Below are 13,664 nucleotides of genomic sequence, written 5' to 3'. Positions count from 1 at the left end.
TTGCAGCCTCACATGTTTTATTTCTTTTATTTTATTGAACCTTTATTTACCCAGGGCAGCTTGGCTGAGCATGGATGCTGTTTTCCAGCAGCGCCCTGCTCCACATACACAATTACAAAGACTCACATAGTTTCAAGAGCATAAACAATACACATGTACTGTATATAGACACAAACACCAAAGGCATCAAAAACAGCAAGACACATGATATTGTACATGGGATATGTACTCCTCTTTGCAATATTATTGTGCATCAAAATCAGCTTCAAGAGCAAACGGCATCATTTTACAACTTAGTATACAAACCAATAATTACAGACACAATTTCTTTGTTAGCACATTTTATTTTTCAAACAACATATAGGGTACTTTACACAAAATCCAAGCTGTTATCTGCTTCAAATATTTACATAAAATCTTGAAGAGACAGAAAAAAAAAAAAACAATCTTTGGGTCTGACCATGCAAAACAATAAATAATGTTCCTGACAATGCTTTGCATGGTACTTTCAAGACTGCTATTCAGCATTTTTAAAAAAGCTCAGATCTCGGTTGGCTATACATAAAGCTGCCCTGGTCCACAGTCATCAGACATGCCCCAACCTAAGACTAGGCAAAAAGACAAGCAGTGACTTTGAGGCAGAGTAGGTTAGGTGCACCTCAACACATTTGCTACAGTACAATATGCACTCATTTGTTTCGAGGCAATCCTCACCAGTCCAATTTTAAGCAATTTGTTGACCAGGATAGATACAGAAAATAAAAAGTGAAATGTGCAACAGTTTTCAGTGAAAAGCTTAGATTACCTAGAAGAATCGCAGCATCCTTAAAGGACGAAGCGCTGTACAGAAAAGGTAAGACCTCCGATGTTTCGCTCAACAAGGCCTTCAAATGTTTCGATTGACGCTCTGGTCACCCAGACATCCGACAGGAGCTTGCAGTAGACATCACAAAAATACAGTTCTCAGCCTCACGCCTTTCATCCCTCCGCGAGGCGACAGACAGTGTGCAGATGTCTTCTGCAGGCCGGGGCCAGGATCTGCTCTCCTCCCTCTCCCTCTCCCTCTCCCTCTCCCTCTCCCTCTCCCTCGCCCCATCTGCTCTGGTTCAGGTGATTAGCTGCGGCTCCCAGGACTGGCTGGCCATCTGGGGGCGACACTGAGTGATGGCCGGAGGGCCTGCGGGGGGCTGGCTGTCCAGGCAGAGGCCGCTGACCATGTGCTGCAGCGCCGTGCCTTTTGGCTTCCATTTCTGCAAGTGGAATTGGTGGACAGAGAGCAAGAGGAAGGAGGTCAGAACACGAGTTCATCTCTTTCTAGTTTTACAGACGGCAGAAAAGCGCTCGCACATCGTCTGGTTTGTATTATTTCTCCCTCATAAACGATGTGCATCGGCGCAGGAGGCTCAAGTTAGTGGTGAGTAATGGACTGAGTCAGACCTGGATTACAGTAATCACATGAATGATTGACTTGCTGTATTTAGAGTGGAAAAATCGTAGTACAGCCAGCTGCAGTGAATGGCAGCCTGCTGCCTCACAAAAGAAAAAAGAAACAATTTGTTTTTGCTGATAAAACTGAATTTTTGCTTTGTCTGTATCCTAGTTGTTATATCGTATTGGGTTCAGTAACATTGTACAGATACATTAGACTGTAGCCTACAGGTTAGAGAAGCAGGCTTGTCAGCAGAAGGTCACAAGTTCAAATCCTCAGACCAGCTGGGAAAATCTGGGTGGAGAAAGTGAATGAGCAATACAGTATAACTGTATGAAAATGATGCAGGGCGTCGCTGAAAATGAGCAACTGTGCTCCGAAAACCCTTCCTGGATAAATAAAGGTTAAAAATCACATGGTAGGGTGGTAAAAAACATTGAATCATTTGTCAACGCCACACTCCTTTATCCTCTCCTCAAATCACCGCCTGGTCACACACTACACAGGCAATTCTGAGCCAGAGAAACTGTAATTACTTCTTGCTTACCAAGACATAAAATAACTACTTTGTGTACCTTAGTTTCCAATAAGTAACGAGGAAACTCGACTCCTTTGATGCCACATAAATCTAATAATCTTTTTAATGGATACTCCCAAGGGCCCAGGCACGGATATGAGTGCAAGAGCAAGTTCTACAAGAAACTTGAGACCGAAGTAAAGAGAGCAAGCAGAAACTGTGTTCCCTATAAACAGGCCGTCTATAAATCACTAGGTATAAACGCTTCGGTTTATTAGCTCGATGATTAAATAGTTAGAGCAGAACTTAAAGCAACAACAGAGCGTCAGAGCGGCAAGCAGAGCCTCCTGGAGCCAGACGGAGGCTTATCAAAGTGTAGAGGTGAATGAGGGGTTAATCTTAATCTCCTGGAGGGGGGAAAGGTTGTGTGTGTGCATATGTGGGTGTGTGTGTGCCTTAAAGTGTGTGTATGCTTGTGACAGAGAGAGTGAGAGAAGGAGGAAGTGTTGTATCAGAGTGCAAAAGTTCACAACGTACAGAATTTAGTGACAGTGATTTTTGTTTGTGTTTTGTGCAACATAAACCACACTCTAATGCCTAATAGCTTACATAATGTTTGAACGATATGGTTTTTGAAGGCCCATATAGTTACCAATATTTTTTTATTGAAGCTGCTGAGAGCTGATATTTTGTGCCGATTTTCAATACCAATAAATTTGACTATTTTTAAGCCTCTGAAACAGCATTTAGACCATCATGGGACACTAAAACTCTCCATTGAAACCCAGACTAATGAAATCCAAACTTTTACAACAGGTACCACCAATCAGTCGCTGCTCAAAGGGTTAAATGTGATATTACTACTCTTCATTTAGAGAGGAAGGTCAAAAAAACAAGCTAATTTTTCTCCCTGGTGGATTCAACGCTCAAGGCCAAATGTCTCCCACAGCAAAATAGATTGCTTGTTGATGGGCAGACTCCCAAACAACTCTCAAAGGACTGAGATGGGCCTGCGGAGAGATGAGAGGGTGGGCTGGCAGGAGTCCCACGCACTCACGCACATGGTTTGAGTTAAAACTCCCCTCTTCAATGCCATAAATCAACCGCGGAGCCAGCGCGGGTCCAGCGGGGACGAGAGTGTTCAACATTCACAAAGGAGAGCATGAGGAAGGAACAGGGTGGGGTCCGAAGTTATGGGAGCGCTTGTTTTACTGGGTCTATAAAATCAACCCTTCTTCCTTTGGCGAGAGCTGCGTCAGCACAACGAGGCTCGGCGAGTCTCTCCGCCCCCCCCCCCCGGTGTCATCAGCAGGCGGGCTGCTCATCGTCTGTCCTGGAAGCATCTCTCACCTCCTCACTGCTCATGTCTCACTCTGATACCGTGAGTGGCACGTGAAGGACAAATGGCCGCTTTCATTCCAGAATGAGAACGAGAGCCATTTGGACAAACTGACACTTACCCTTAAAATGAGTGATAGCGCAAGATTAGAAGAAAATATGGTACTTTTTAAAGGATAAAATGAAAGAAGAAGAGGCCAACTGTCTTTTTCGCATCAGTTGGCCTCTTTTTCGTTTTATCCTTGCGAAAAATCCCATGCGAAAAAGACAGTCGGCGTCTTGTTTTTTCCACTTTTGATTAGTGTGCGAGTTTCTGTGACTTCACCCTTATCTGTTTTTGGAACCAACGCACCTGGAGTAAATCTATTCAAAGACTACTTTTAGCGCGCAGACATCTTTTTGCTGTCTTTATCTACTTTTTAAAGGCTAGCAGGCTAACCTTTGGTTGACAAAATTATAACAATTTTACAGACCGACTCCTCTATATATGAGAGCATTGAACTGAATGTTTTTTTCAACATGGAAATAAAGCATTTTGGAATAGAACTCTTAATCTAAGCCTTGAAAAGTCTTTCAAAATGTCAATATCAAAGGTCAGTGAGCGTCAATATTGAAATTAGTCTGTTTTGTAAACTTGGGAGCAGAGGAATTTTGTGAAAATACAAGGCTTTTTTTTTCAGGACACTCTTACCTGTCTGGGCTCTTTCGCACTGCAGGGCTCCATCTTGACCTTTGACCCTGCTGTGAAGGCTGTGATGGCCAGGCAGAGGTCCTGCTGCCGGATCAACGGCTCCACTAGTTCCCATCTCTGCAAAAAACAGGAGAACGCATCGATAATTATAAGTGCCTTTATCACTGCTGTCATCTAGGGTGTGGAAAACCTAATTAAGTTTGTTCAAAAACACGGAGGAAACCAGATCAGGTCATCTGATTGTCAAAAGAAGTTTTGTGAAATTGTAGGTTTGCTACACTTAATCACTTATCCACTTGTTTAAATTTTTCATCTTTTGTCATTTATTTTTCATATTGTACATAAAAATGCGGGAGCAAAGATGGCATTTAACACAGCGGCTTTTCAGGTTTGCTTATCCTTTTTACTATGAAGGATTAAATGTGCAGCGATCCAGCAGTTTTTTTTATAGACAGACTGGTTCCCGGCTTCATGCCAGTACCTCAAAAAGTTACAGCTGTGTGCGGGACATTATACTTTTATTGGATTACACATTTCTACAATATCTACATTCCAAACCACTATGATTCTGTCCAAACTATTTGCAGAGATGTCGTTTTAAATCAAAAGCGCGGCTAGGTTTACTTCCTAGAAAGAGAGCAGCTGGGCCAAGCAGTTCATTAGTTTGAACCACGTAGATCCGGAGCTCATTATCCATGTTGGAGACTTTAATATCTTTCTATCGCTTGCCTTCCTTCATCTCAACCACAGTTACAGGCTACAAACATACCACTGACTAAGCATTGTATTATCCAGCCTAGTTACCACCCTATTTAATATGGTGGTAAAATGGCACCACTGACTAATGCAATGTTTCTTAAACTGTGGTTTGGCATTCAATATGGGCCATGGGTCCTTATGTGATGAGTAGTAACATGTGTTTATTAGCTCTGCAACCCAGCGTGAGAAATAAAATTCTCATTTGGGTCAAAGACTGAAGAATCCTGGGATTAACATGTCACCGCCGCCGGATTGAAAATATCATATCTCCCAGAAGTATTTTAAACTCTGCAACCAACACCCAAATGAATTCATGGGAGAGAAGGAGGGTCATTACATTTTCTCAGCAAACAAAGAACCATGTAAGCGTTCACAGGTTTGACATTCACATCACCACCTTTGTGTGAGCCATTGTCCCTGCATCATGTATACCAGTGTCATCAGGACAAATTCCTATACATTTACTGCATTTGCTGGAAGTAATTCTGACTCTGAGTGCGTTCCTACAGTCTCCCCCCTAGTGGTATGGTCCTGACCTGCGACTGCGGCCTGTTGGCTCCGGCGCCCCTGCACTCCACCAGGCCCAGGCTGTCCGTCCCATGGGTCTCCAGACACAACCCGCCTTGTTTCAGCACACTGGACACCGCCTCCTGCTCCGGGATCCTGGGGGAGCCATTGACAGAGAGGAAACAGGTTGTTACAACAATAAAGAACAGATGGACTGAATCGACTGGTTGCTCTATCGAGTAATTGAGTTGCGCTGCTAGGTAACGCGGTAAGGTAACACACACCTTACAACAGCCACGACGCATATTTAGAAAACTGTGCCTTCAGTTAATTGGAGGCCATATTACAGTTTCACCCAGAGAGGCGGGGCTTAGTTTGTGAAACAAGCATCCAAATCACATGTTTAGATTAGTGGTTCTCAACCCGGGGGTCAGGACCCCCCTGGGGGTTGCGAGATCATTTTGGGGGGTTGCGAAATGATTTATGGGATAGGAAAAAAAACATATTTCTACTACACAGATTTATTATCATGTCTATTTTTTTTATGATTTTTGTTGAATTTTTGCTTTTTTCTTGTGAAATGCTGAATAGTTTTCAGCCTCCAGGCCTCCTCTGATAATTAATCAAATGAAAGGACCTGAAAACTGAAAATCATTCTTTGGCTGAACTGTTCACCACTCTGCAGACTGTGATGGGGGTCAGGAGTAGTGCTTCGTTATAAAGGTTCACAAGTCACTGGTTTAGATCATTGGTGAACAAAATTATCTATTTTCTATCTTTGTTAGCCTGTCATGATGTTAGTGAAGTCAACTTTTGCTGTCTTCGCTGTCCACAGACGGCAAAATAGTAAGCATTAAAAACTTCATAATGCCAATCGGCCGGTTAGCTATACCCCACAAGTCCCTGGATGTCCTGCATGTATCTATACTTCAAGCTTCTGCAACAAGCTTCCTTAAGACAGTATGAATCAGTCTGGTTGGAGATGCAGCATGACAGTGATTGCTGTTTAGTTTGAACATCGTACCTCAGCTCAGGGTAAACGTTCTCCATGTACCAACGGAAAGGCTTGCAGTTCAGCTTCCGTCGCAGCGTCAAACGGTCTGCAATGCTACATAAGGAAAACATATGCGGGTGGAGAGAGAGAGAGAGAGAGGGAGAGAGAGGGAGAGAAAACGAGAAAGAGAAAGAGAAAGAACGAGACAGAGATAGGGAGATTAAGTAGCGAGAAATGGAGGGAAAAGGAGGGATAGATAGAGAGAGAGAGAGAGCAAGAGAGCGTATGAGAGAGGGGGAGAGAGAGAGAGCCAGACACTAAATAGAGAGATTTACTTCCACACAGTAAACTAGAAGTCAGCCTGAAGGAAGCCCAGAGGACAGCAGTCAGCATCTTGCTGATGTGGGCAAAGAGAACTTAGCTGCAACTACAGGCTCAACTAATGGGGAGCATATTAATAATGTTGAACCAGCAATAACTCTCTAATCTCATTCTGTTAATAGCAGAGAAGGCATTTTGTCATAATCCACAATCACAGACATCTTGGTTACCAATGCATGTGCACAGAATGAAAATGTTCTTCAGTGTAGCGTACATAAGAAGAGAAAACAGCAGTTGGTATGGCAACCAATAAAACATTGCTAGCCATGTGTTATGGGAATTACCAGCAGGGTTGGAACGTGTCTTTCATCAGATTGCTTGACTGAAACGATACATAACATGTATATAATGCGTTATGTGCTATTGTTTTAAACATAGGGTAAGAAAGTGAAGCGAGACATGGAAAAGAGAAAAGTCAATAAATCTATAATCTATAATGTAACCTAACCTAACCCTGTATCTAGTCTACTGTCTGAGAGAGAGGGGACCGTATTGTGGACTAACCTGCCGAAGGCCTTGCCCTGGGCTGAGGGCCTTGCAGAGTAGTAGTACTGTTTATACTCGTCCATCCAGACCTCCGCAGCCCGCCGCGTGTTCCTGCACAGACACAGACACAACACCTGTCAGACACGGTAATGACAGTGCTGCAAGCATTCCTACAGTCAGCATCAGCTGTAATGACACAGTGCTGCAGACCGGAGCCCGGAGACATCAGCTCCACACTGCAAAAAAAAAACCATCTCAGACATTTCATCTTGCACTGAGTCTTAAAATCCTAGTTTTCTTTGCATCGAATACAATTTTGGGCCGATAGGGTGAGATAATGTCACTTGTTTCAATACAATTCAGCTCGTTTCAAGAGTTAACTAGATAGAAGTCTTAAAGCTGCACGAGGCTTACAGTTGTATTAACAGGCTTAAAAATCACAAATTGGGGCTGCAACAGAGAAGAGCATCCCTTCCCCACTAATTGAGATGCTGCTGTAGATAAAGCTCTGGTGTCGGGTGTGTACACTAGCGGGAAATCTTCTCCTTGCAGAGGAAGTGACAAATCGAATTGTAAAACTGAAACACAAAAAAACAGCTGCAAGCGAGCGCTCTGTCCAGAAAAGATCTTTCTCACCATCTCCAGCCCTACCAGACACTACGAAGAAGACATGTAGGAGTGCGTAGTTTACTGACGTCACATTTAATGATTTCTGGGCAATGAAGTCCCTCAAATTTTAAATCAAGCAGTTATCTCACCACAGTGTGGCAGTGAAATGAAAAAAAAAGCATATAACTTCACTCAATGGTCACTTTGTCTGTAGAAACGTCTTGAAACCAGCTGAATTATATTGAATCAACGGGGTGAGAAAATGAATACGATAAGATTTAGGGCTCGGTACAAGATTAAAACACTTGTGTAATGGATACAGTGCAGCAGACAGATGCCTGGTCTCAGCCCACTCACTTGATGTAGGTGAGAGCGTTGCCCTCTGGGAAGTCGTAGGGGTGCCGCTTCCTGAAGACGTGACCCACGCGGCTGCAGGGCAGAATCTCCAGGCTTCCTCCGCACATCCACACCCGGAAAGAAAGCTCTGCAGGGCGACATTATAAGAGCTCATCAGACAGGGTACGCAGGACTCTAGTCTCCAGAACATGTTTCTGACGTCTCATGTCTATTTTGATTCAGACTCGTCTCCGTCTTCGGCCACTACTGGATGTTGACTCGACTTTTTCCCACCTATCTAAAAATTTTCAAAAGATACGTTTCTCTCCGCCTGGTCCACCTGCATTTATTTCCTTTAAGGTATTACTCGTGTATAACATGTAAAAATCCTCAAACGTCTGAGCTTTGATTAGTCAAATGGATGTTGAAGGGTAGAGCATACAGCTCATACTGCAGATAGATCTACATCTGTGCTGATCCTTCCACCCTGCCGGTCCCGCCGGTGGGTCAGTCGTTACAAACTTTGCTCAAACTTTGTTTAAACCCACAGAACTTTATTTTCAATTCTAGTCAAGATCCCAAAGTTTACAAAGATACCAAATATGTCATTCTGAATTACGGGGAAATGTGTATAAAATGATGCACAACATATGTCGATTTTTTTGATTTGATGTAATTGTGCAGCAATAAAAAAACTGCGTCTTGTGTTTGAATATTTCACTCAGTATAGGTGTGCTTTAGCTTCAATGATGCATTGGAATGAGCAGATACAGAATATGTATGTGACATTGTCATACTGTATGGAAAACAATGTTTTTTTCTAACTTTTAAGCTACACTGAGGGTGCAAGGGGTTAAGAAACTCCTTAGCATTCATTTTAAATTTGGAAAGACATGGACAGGGTTTATTGCCTATTTTGGTTGATATGCTCTGGTCTCTCTCTATCTATCTATCTATCTATCTATCTATCTATCTATCTATCTATCTATCTATCTATTCTCCCCACCCCACCCCCCTCTCTCTCTCAGTCTGATCTGTATCATCTCAATATTGCACTGGCCATGTTCACCTGCTACACTGTTTTATGCACCAGATGTCTATACGCTGTTAATCCGCAGTATGAAAGCAGTTGTAGCGAATAATTTAACGCTCGGCTGGCTTGCGGATTCCAAGGACACATGTGGCAAATCATCAGAGAGCGAGCTGCTGGACCAACGCAGCATCTGACAGCATCTGCAGTCGTCCAGAGGCAGGCGAGCCAAAACAGGGCTAAAGGATATCGTCACTGTCATAGAAAAAGAAGACGTTCTTCTTTTTCTTATTTGAAATGAAATTTGATATCGTTATTTATGTGTTGAGATGAGATTTATACCCTTGCATTCTGTCTTTTCCACAATACATGTGTAATACCCTGGTTTTATAACCATCTATTGTTTTTTGTTTTTTTACATTACAGCCTTTTGCTGTGAGTATTTGGGTTTAATGCAGTGAAATGTATCATACATTTATTACTGTCATCAGTACATGTTAACCATTTTATATAATGTAATGTAATGCATTAGGTATTTTCTTATTTTCTCTGCACAGTACATTTTAAGGTTTGTGAACATTCTAAACAAAGTGTTGAGTTCCTACATTACTCTGGTAATTTCTATTACTTGGAATTTAGGTCTTCTCTATGGAAGCCCATTTCCAATTGCCAGTGTGATGAAAAAAAAAAGATCCTGTAAGTCATTATAATGAGAAACTTTCTCAAAATAATGACTTAGTATCTCAAAATAATGACTTAGTATCTCAAAATAATGAGTTAGTATCTCAAAGATACTAACTCATTATTTTGAGAAAGTTTCTCATTATTTTGAGAAAGTTTCTCATTATTTTGAGAAAGTGTCTCATTATTTTGAGATACTAACTCATTATTTTGAGATACTAACTCATTATTTTGAGAAAGTTTCTCATTATTTTGAGAAAGTGTCTCATTATTTTGAGATACTAACTCATTATTTTGAGATACTAACTCATTATTTTGAGAAAGTTTCTCATTATTTTGAGATACTAACTCATTATTTTGAGAAAGTTGGAGAAGGGAGAAATGCAGAGAGAGGAAATGTCGGAGAGCTGTCGTTTTTTATTTTACAATGTTTAGTTAATGAAGTTATTACATTATTTAGTCGATGAAAACAGTAGTTACTCGTTGCTTGGTTGTGAGATTGACTACAGAGTTCAAGAGAAGTCAGCATGTCGTGTTGATAACAAGTTCTTCTGATGAAGAGTTGTCATGAGGACAACGTGCAGCGGATTCGGGAGTGAACTGTGGATTGTCCGGTGGACATTTCCTTGCGGTGTGGGATTCCGGTGTGTTTTCTGCAACAGTCTTGGATTTTATCAGCAACAGGGAAGTGCTTCATGTACTGTGAGTAAGCTGTTTCAGTAGACAAGGACAGTTTCGCCTCTCCGTCCATCTTGTTTTTTTGAGCTCCAACGATTTTGCGCGCCAACAAACTTCTGCAAGCTTGCAATAAGACTATTAAGGGTGCACCCAGGTTTAAGTGAACAGGCCTAATTCCGTAAAATCTATTTTGAAATGTTTTGTATTGAAAGAAGGGGAAACACTGGATGTGTATGTGCAACCTGCCTGATTTATTCCTTGCATATTCCTTCAATACACATCCAAATGAAAAGTGATATACTGGTGGAGAGTTATTTGACTCATTCTCTAATTGTGTGTCTTTACATGTTTCTAAACATTTATCCATCTAGATTGTCCAGGTTGATTTAATATATATTATAAAGGTAAATCTAGGCCTTCTATGCACTTTTGAGAGGATCATAATTTCTCCTAGACATGTTTATTTCACTGGAATGTCTCTTTCATCGTTTTCACCAAATGCATATTGGTGTAGTACTGTAAGAACAACAGTATACATAATACGAGCCGTTGATGGAAGGGTTACACATGGCAGTCAGTGAGAAAATAAGCATTCTTTTCTTCATTCCTGAATAAACGTACTTTTTACAGATAAATTATTTGTGTTCAAAAACTGATATTCGTCACGGTGAACACAGAACTCTCTTTATTTATTTACTCCCTTCTTCTACTTGTTCTCGTCTTCTTACCTCCTCTGGGGAACTTTAAGATTCAAAATTCAAATTTCAAGTTTATTAGCAAGCACCGAAGTCTAAGAATATGAAATGAAATGCTTTTTATCTGGTCTTTTAAGAGCGTTTCAATCGGCATATTACACACAGTGGAATTAGGAATGTATTTCTTTGCATAAATGTATCACATTGCACTCAAATTTCCCCACAGCGATGAATAAAGTCTTATAGTCTATAATAGATTAAAAAACTAGATTATAATAAAGTCTTAAAGTCCATGTAAGAACTTTGCCAGAGGGGTCAGAGTGCAGCCTGCATGGTGTATTGATTCTGTATCTTGCTTCAGGACATTTTGAGAGGGATGAACACATCGGCTGCCGCGGGAATTGAACTTACGACCGAAGAGGAACGCCAATAAAAATGTTTGTTTCTATCTAAAGAAAGCTCACCGAAGTTCTCCCCTCCCCAGATGTCCATGTGGGTGTCATACTGGCCCAGGTGGTTGAACCAGCTCTTGTCCATGACGAAGATCCCGCCAGCGATGACCGGAGTCCTGCAGACCAGACAGCAGAGGAGTCGTTCACAGTTTCTGCATGTAACTCACACTCTTATCCAGGGGCGAATTGCAATGACTGCAACAGTGTATAAGAATAAGCTTAAACTCCTACGTTGCAACATTATGAGCAATAGTAAGGAATGCAACATAAGCAATGACCCAATTTGGAGTGAGCATAACTGAACCTTTTTGAATCCCGCTATTTGTAGTCTAGTAATCTCTGAAGTGTTGGTACAAATGTGTGGTGTAATTAGGTGTATTTTGTATTTAGACATGCATGTATTATGTTTTGTATGTACTACACTATGTTTTTGCTTCCTTGTTATAATGTGTACAGTGATAAATTAATGCATATCTATAATACATAACATTTCAAAGATATAAATAATATACGCATCATCATTGGAATCATCACAGAGCTAGTGTGGGTCCTAACATCAAAGAGGAAGATGAATTAGACGTACCTGATTGGCTGCGTGGGGTCGCTCCTTGCCATTTTCTGCTCGATAGGAATCTGCTCCCATTTGAAGTGCAGACTCCAGTCAAACCCTACGAGGGAGAGAGAGAGAGAGAGAGAAGGAGAGAGAAATTCAGATTGAGCACTTAAATGTACTTTTATACGGTCTGGATATCAGTCCAAGGAAGCCCAGAGGACGGCAGTGAGCATCTTGCTGATCTTGGCTGAACTGCACATCAACAAAACTACTGTAACTTACATCCATGGGTTCACCTTATAATGGAGCCTATTAATCATACTGAATATCTTATTATAACTCACTGAAAGTCACCTTTTCAGGCATGTAGAAAAGACAACTTTATATTCAGAATGACTTCCATCCATTTTTGAATTCTTATCATGAGGTTTTGAATTGGTTTGATAGGCCCTCGGATCATGATGAAACGCAGTCTCCTAAAAAAGGACTGCGTGAACATAAAGAGGGGTTTTCCTTGACAGCAGCAGCAATCTGTTATGTGTTATTGTTGTGTGTGGTGTGTTGCTGGTGCACTGACCTCCTCTCAAGTCGGCCGAGGCAGCCAAGTAGGCGAAGTTGTCCAGGCTGATGACGTCTATAATGGGGCTGACCACTCGCGTATGGTCCTGCAGGGGAGGGAGACGACAGATTGACACTCTGTCACTGAGCCAGGTCTTAGACTGGAGCGAGCGCTTTATATTCACACATACAGTATTCCCACGCTGTGCTTTTACTGCTCTAAGGGTGGAAGATATGAATTACAATTACTCATGTTACTGTAATTGAGTAGCTTTTTTGTGTACTACCTTTACCTCTACCTTTTTGAAATCAGTCATTTTAATTATCTGAAAGTATGTTTTGACTTAAGTATTGTACTTTACTACATTTTAAATTGCATCTATTACAGAGCACAAATTTAGTAGTTTGCATTGCAGCATTGCATTAGAAACTGGCTAATCGTGAAAAACATCTGCAACAGACCTGCACAAGCATGTGGAGGAAATGTTAACTGTAACATTAAATGCCCAAATTTATCCAATATAGCAGCTTAGTTGACATCCATCCAGCTACAGTATTATTGGTTTGCAAAAGAAACATACTTTTTTTTTAATCATAGATCGAATAATGGAATGAATTTCAAAAATCAGTCAACATAGTCTAGACGTACAATATCACATATTGAACTCTGTCCTTGTGCTGTTTTTGCATTGGATGGGAAAGATCTTGTAACAATGTCTGTTTTTTTAAGTAGCTGTGGCTTTTATATTGAAAATACTTTTACTTAAGTAGATTTTACACCAGTAATTTAACTTCTAATCAAGTAAAACATTTGGCAAGTAAAAGCACTTCTACTTGAGTAAGATATTTTGGTACTCTCTCCACCCCTGCTGCTCTCTGTGTGTGTGTGTGTGTGTGTGTGTGTGTGTCAAGAGAATAAAAAACTGCTTGCTGCTCATATCGTGCAGGACATAACTGCGGCTCAGTGTGC

The 13,664-nt window shown here is 41.2% G+C and overlaps 1 protein-coding gene across 1 annotated transcript in view; it reads right to left on the bottom strand.

Annotated features, from left to right (window-relative positions):
* Positions 1–337: 337 nt before the first annotated feature.
* galnt16 (UDP-N-acetyl-alpha-D-galactosamine:polypeptide N-acetylgalactosaminyltransferase 16) overlaps positions 338–13,664 on the bottom strand; it is a 35,592-nt gene continuing 22,265 nt past the window's right edge. The window contains exons 7-15 of the mRNA XM_071909543.2: positions 12,714–12,801; positions 12,167–12,251; positions 11,596–11,699; positions 8,069–8,195; positions 7,121–7,213; positions 6,266–6,349; positions 5,271–5,397; positions 3,976–4,092; positions 338–1,250 (exon numbers count right to left, since the gene is read on the bottom strand). Coding sequence (XP_071765644.2) covers positions 1,107–1,250; positions 3,976–4,092; positions 5,271–5,397; positions 6,266–6,349; positions 7,121–7,213; positions 8,069–8,195; positions 11,596–11,699; positions 12,167–12,251; positions 12,714–12,801 — 969 coding nt within the window. The 3' untranslated portion in view covers positions 338–1,106. The remainder of the gene's footprint in view (positions 1,251–3,975; positions 4,093–5,270; positions 5,398–6,265; positions 6,350–7,120; positions 7,214–8,068; positions 8,196–11,595; positions 11,700–12,166; positions 12,252–12,713; positions 12,802–13,664) is intronic.

The sequence above is a fragment of the Centroberyx gerrardi genome, chromosome 17, assembly GCF_048128805.1.
Source record: "Centroberyx gerrardi isolate f3 chromosome 17, fCenGer3.hap1.cur.20231027, whole genome shotgun sequence".
In the NCBI taxonomy this organism is placed as follows: Eukaryota; Metazoa; Chordata; class Actinopteri; order Beryciformes; family Berycidae; genus Centroberyx; species Centroberyx gerrardi.
This window is presented reverse-complemented; position numbering and strand designations above follow the sequence as displayed.